The sequence below is a fragment of the Meleagris gallopavo genome, chromosome 1 (assembly GCF_905368555.1).
Source record: "Meleagris gallopavo chromosome 1, MGAL_WU_HG_1.1, whole genome shotgun sequence".
Lineage (NCBI taxonomy): Eukaryota > Metazoa > Chordata > Aves > Galliformes > Phasianidae > Meleagris > Meleagris gallopavo.
In genome coordinates, this window is record NC_139404.1 from 61,797,475 (window position 1) to 61,803,474 (window position 6,000).

Sequence of the window (6,000 nt, forward strand, 5' to 3'; positions counted from 1 at the left end):
CCTCAGCACGTTTGCTGATGACAGCAAGCTGAGTGGTGCTGTTGACACAATGGAAGGAAGGGATGCCATTCAGAGGGATCTCCAAGGACTCAAACGGTGGGCCGCCTGATGTCTGATGAAGTTCAGCACAGCCAAGTGCAAGGGTTTGCACATGGGCCGGAGGAATCGCAGGCATCTATACAGACTGGGAGGAGCAGTCGTCGAGAGTAGCCCTGCAGAGAAGGACCTGGGGGTGCTGGTGGATGAAAAACTTAACATGAGCCAGCAGTGTGCTCTTGCAGCTTGAGAAGCAAATGGTATCCTGGGCTCCATCAGAAGAGGGGTGGCCAGCAGGGAGAGGGAGGTGATCTCTCCTCTACCTATGTCTATAAGATACTCTGTGTATGTCTATAAGGGAGAAAGGAAGACTCGGGGAACTACAGGTCGGTGAGCCTGACCTCTGTGCGAGGGAAGATGATGGAGCAGATCCTCCTAGAAGTTAGGTCAAGGCACGTACGAGATAAAGAGGTGACTTGAGACAGCCAGCATGGCTTCACCAAGGGCACATCATGCCTGACCAATCTGGGGGCCTTCTGAGATGGAGTGACGGCTTCGGTGGCTGGGAGAAGGCCAATGGATGTCATCTACCTGGATTTGTGCAAGGCCTTTGACATATTCCCTCACCACATCCTTCTCTCTAAATTGGAGAGGTGTGGATTTGAAGGATGGACCGTTTGGTGGATGAGGAATTGGCCGTCTGTGCGCAGCCAAAGGGTTGTGATCAATGGTTCTGTGCCAGGGTGGAGGCCGTTCACAAGCGGTGTCCCTCAGGGGTCGGTCTTGGGACCGGTGCTCTTCGACATCTTCATCGGTGACATAGAGCATGGCATTGAGTGCACCCTCGGCAAATTTGCGGATGACACCAAGCAGAGCGGTGCAGTCAATGCTTTGGGAGGAAGGGAAGCCATCCAGAGGGACCTGGACAGGCTGGAGAAGTGGGCCCACGAAAACCTAATGAGGTTGAATAAGGCCAAGTGCCGGGTGCTGCACTTGGGTTGGGGCAACCGCAGGTATTTATCCAAAGTGGGGGAAGATCTCCTGGAGGGCAGTCCTGCAGAGAAGGACGTGAGGGTCCTGGTAGACGAGAAGCTGGACATGAGCCAGCAGTGTGCGCTTGCAGCCCGGAAAGCCAACTGTGTTCTGGGCTGCATTAAAAGAGAGGTGGCCAGCAGGGAGAGGGAAGTGATCGTCCCCCTCTTCTCGGCTCTTGTGAGGCCCCATTTGGAGCACCGTATCCAGGCCTGGGGCCCCCAGTACAGGGAGGACGCGGAGCTGTTGGAGCGGGTCCAGAGGAGGGCCACTAAGATGATCAGAGGGCTGGAGCACCTGTCTTGTGAGGAAAGGTTGAGGGAACTGGGCTTGTTTAGCTTGGAGAAGAGAAGGCTCCAGGGAGAGCTCCTTGTGACCTTCCAGTATTTGAAGGGAGCATACAAACAGGAAGGGGAACGGCTGTTTACGAGGATGGATAGTGATAGGACAAGGGGGAATGGTCTTAAACTGAGACGGGGAAGGTTTAGCTTAGATATTAGGTGGAAGTTTTTCACACAGAGTGGTGAGGTGGTGGAACAGGCTGCCCAGAGAGGTTGTGGATGCCCCGTCCCTGGAGGTGTTGAAGGGCAGGTTGGATGGGGCCCTGGGCCTCCTGTTCTAGAGTTAGATATGGAGGTTGGTGGCCCTGCCTGTGGCGGGGCGGGGGGAGGGTGGGGTTGGAGCTTGATGATCTTTGAGGTCCCTTCCAAGCCTGGCCATTCCACGATTCTGGGATTCGATAGACAAGTGAATCATGTGTTATTAAATTCATGGCCGTGGTTTAATGCCAATCAATGTTTTAAGCCCATCCCAACAAGAAGGGAAAGCGTAAGAAAGAATAGAGCAAGTCCTCACCCTGCCACGGAATTCAGATGATGTCTTGGAACCTGCAGTGTGGAGGCAGCTGCCCCAGGCAGCCTAGCTGGCTGCTGCTGAGGTTTCTTCGGAAAAAGATCTGCGTCTAGATACACTGATGGCATGCCTCCGTAAGGGCCAAGGCCCTCCCACAGTTCGGGCCTCCTTGGGGGACCGGCGGCCATACACTGAAAAAACAATCTATCGGTCCAAAAAGAATATACAACAGGTCATGGCTCTAAAAGAAACTGGAGCCGTAACATCTGTAATTTATGACAATCCGTCACGATTTCCATGCAAGTGTACTGTTATAGGAGGGTTTGGAAGGAAAATGATTCCAGGAACCTAAACTTGGTTGAAGTTAGGTGTTGGTCCCAATGCCCCACTGCCCTCCCCCGACCCCAAGAAGGACTCTGGAGTTTCTATAGCCCCAGTTCAGGACTGTATATGGACAAAGTAGGCAGTGGGCTGAATTGTGAGCGGTGTGGATGTTTATAACCCAAGAAGAGGCAGGTAATAGTGCACTGAACATACGCACAGACAACTGGGCAGTCTTCCAAGGGCTTCACACTTTGGATCGCGCAGTGGGCCACACAGGATTGGACTATCCATGCCCAAGCAATCTGGGGCCGAGACATGGGGACTGATCTATGGAATGTGGTTTCTTTGCTTCTTTGTGAGCAGAACAGAAGCGATACCCAGTTCTTTCTCAGGCTGCGGCTTGGTACGCTCTTCTCTACTGGAACGGAAGGAAGGGAAAGTGAGAACAGGAATTTGGTAAGAGAAGAAGAGGGCTGACAAAACTTCACTAAGAGGTACCTTATATTCATTGAGTGTACTTTGTAATTAGAGCATTGTGCCAGACGAACTTTGTAAGTGAATGCTTTCAAGTGAGTACCTTGGTGAGCAATACTGTAAAAGGTGTAAAATTTTGTAAATAAGAGCCTTCAAGCAGGCTCCCAGTCCCAAACTCCTGCTATGAATGCATTCACCACCCAGAGGGACCTTGATAAACTCAAAAAAAGTGGACCCTCTCTTGTGAACGTCATGAGGTTCAAGAAAGCAAAGTGCAAGGTTTTGCGCTTGGGTAGAGGTAATCCCACATAGGTATACAAACTGGAAGAGGAATTCCTCGAGAGTAGCCCTGCAGAGAAGGACCGAGGGGTCCTGGTTGATGAAAAACTTACATGAGCCAGCAGTGCGTGCTTGCAGCCCAGAATGCCTGTTGTATGGCGGGCTGCATCAGAAGAGGGGCAGGGCGAGGGAGGGGATTGTCCCCCTCTACTCTGCCCTCGTGGGGGCCCAGCTGGAGTACTGTGTCCAAGCCTGGGGCCAGCAACTCAGGGAAGATGTGGAGCTTTTGGAGGGGCTCTAGAGGAGGGCTGTGATCACCTTCACAGCTGTCGTATGAAGAAAGGCTGAGGGAGTTGGGCTTGTTCAGCATGGAAAAGGCTGACCTGATTCTGTCCTTCCAATATTTAGAAGAGGTTTTAAAAACATGTGGAAAATCAACATTTTAGAACAGCAGAGGGTGATAGGACAAGGGCAATGGTTTTAATCTAAAAGAGGGAGATTTAGATTAGATGTGAGGGGAAGTTTTTTTTACTGAGAGAGTGGCGAGGCGCTGGAACACGTTGCCCAGAGAAGCTGCAAATACCTCGTCCCTGGAGGTGTTCAAGTCGATGAGGCACGGGGCCCTGAGCAAACAGGTACGGCAACTGATGTAGTGCAGGGCAACCTTGCCTCTCCTGTGGAAGGGGAGTTGGAACATGATGGTCCTCGAGGTCCATCCCAAACCAAGCCATGCTATGATAAGAGCAGGAAAATGCAGTACAATTCTATAAACAAAAAGCCACTGCAAGTTGAATGGAAAGAGCCAGGTGGTGTACTTTATTAGAAGGAGAGCCAGGTGGTGTACTCTATTACAAGGAATGCCAGGTGGCGTACTCAATTCCCAAGAGAGCCAGGATGTGCGGTGTATTCCAAAGAGAGCCAGTCGGTCTGCCATACTCCAAACAGAGCCAAGCAGCATAGTATCCTCCAAGGAGAGCCAGCCTGCACGATATCCTCCAAGGAGAGCCAGCCTGCGTGCCATATGCCAAGGAGAGCCAGCCTGTGTGGTGTGTTGCAAAGAGAGCCAGGCGGTGTGGAATATTCCACAAACAAAGCAGATGCTGCCGCATATTCAACAGCAGGGCCAGGCGGCGTAGACTATTCCACAGCAGGGCCAGGCAGCGCAGTATTTTCCACAGCAGGGCCAGGTGGCGTAGCCTATTCCCTAGCAGAGCCAGGCGGCGTACTGTCTTCCTTTGTTGGAACAGGTGGACTAGTATAATCCCTAGAAAGGGCAGGTCGCACAGCATATTCCAGGAGAAGGCAGGCGGCACCGTGTATTTCAAGAAGAGGAAGGCAGCGCTGTATAGTCCAAGAAGAGGCAGGCGGCCCAGTAGAGTCCAAAACGAGGCAGATGGCATAATGTACGCCAAGCAGGTGCAGGTGGTGTAGTATATTCCAAAAAGAGGCAGGTGGCGTAACGTATTCCAAAGAAGATGGAGGCCGTAGAGTGCATTCCAAATGCAAGGCAGGTAGCATAGAGTACTCCAAAGAAGATGGAGGTGGCATAGTATATTCCAAAGAACCTGCAGGTGGTGTAGTTTATTCCAGAGAAGCTGCAGGCAGGATAGTACATTCCGCAGAAGCTGCAGGCAGCATGCTACGTTCCAAAGAAGCAGCAGGCAGCATAGGAGTTTCCAGGCAGAGGCAGGAGATGCGCTGGACTCCAAGCAGAGGCGGGTAGAATAGTATATTCCAAAAACAAGGGAGGCAGCGTAGAATATTCCAAAAACAAAGCAGGCAGCGTAGTAGATTCCAAAACAGAGGCAGACAGCGCAGTGGATTCCAAAATAGAGGCAAGCACTGTAGTAGATGCCAAGAGCCAGGCAGCGTAGTAGTTTCCAAGAAAAGCCCGGCGGTGTAGAAGATTGCAAGAAGAGGCAGGCGCTGTAGTAGATGACCAGAAGAGGCAGGCAGTGCAGTAGATGCCAGGCAGAGGCAGGCGGCACAGTTGACTGCCAGAAGAGCCAGGCGGCAGGCAGCAGCCCTTTGACAAATAGCAAGCGTTACTTGAGCAATTACCACGTCACTGGTGTGTCTCTATCTTCACATGATAGGAAGCAGTATAGTAACAGAGCAGTGCTCAGGGCAGCCGCCTGCCGCGGATAGCGTCCTAATCAGATTGTTCTCAAGCGGGGAAGCATGACAGTACTCAATATGAGTGATCAAGCTTCACTTTATTGTTGCACAGACAGAGCTTATATACACACTACGACACATGTGTTCACCTACTATTGGAGCACAAGGTGGGCGTCTAGGTGGGCTGCCTAACTTCAACCAATGCTCAGCCAGCATTCACACCTGCCACTGAGCTCATCCGCTTATCAGCCCCCCACACATCCACAGAGCACAGCTGCGGATGTAGGCCTGCTGTTTAAGGCCTGCTGTTTACAGGCTGCCCAAGGATGTTGTGCCTCCTATCTTAACTCCTAATGCTTTCTCATGAGAATGCACCATGTGCTGCCGCACTAGTTATGCTCGTACACAGCCTCATGTCTGCCCTGCTCTCGCAGCCATTCCCCAACAGCCGCCCATCAGAGAACCAAACCACATGGATGCCTCTTTCTAGTGTTTGTTTCCAAAACGACACAGAAATCAAGCGAGAAGCAAAGGCCATGAGGGTGATTTTTAGGGCCAAATACTGTCTCTATTAATTATCCACGGGTGAAAATGGTACTCTGATACTCTCCCTCTTATAGCGGAGGGAGCTGGGGGGAAGTGCACTGGTTACCCCGACATAAAGGGGAAAGAAAGAGGCTTGAGTTCCCTTGGACTTAAAATTGAACAAAACTTGGGGCAAATTTTTGGGACTTCCTTCAAAATCGTCACCCCAGAGAGGGGATGGTGGTAAGTTTTGGACTAGCTCTTCAACCGTGCCCTACCCTTCTGCAATACACGATGGTGCCTTCCAATTTAAGGTCTTACTGGAGGGGTTCTTTTCTGTTTTAAGAATCTACCTGACAT

The 6,000-nt window shown here is 51.5% G+C and overlaps 1 protein-coding gene across 1 annotated transcript; it reads right to left on the reverse strand.

The window, feature by feature from the left end:
- Positions 1–3,812: 3,812 nt before the first annotated feature.
- Positions 3,813–6,000, reverse strand: LOC146545355 (uncharacterized). The gene is made up of 2 exons (XM_085216177.1): positions 5,994–6,000; positions 3,813–5,023 (listed from the first exon to the last, which is right to left on the reverse strand). The coding sequence occupies exons 1-2, from the start codon at positions 5,998–6,000 to the stop codon at positions 3,846–3,848; spliced, it is 1,185 nt and encodes a 394-aa protein (XP_085072303.1). The 3' UTR covers positions 3,813–3,845.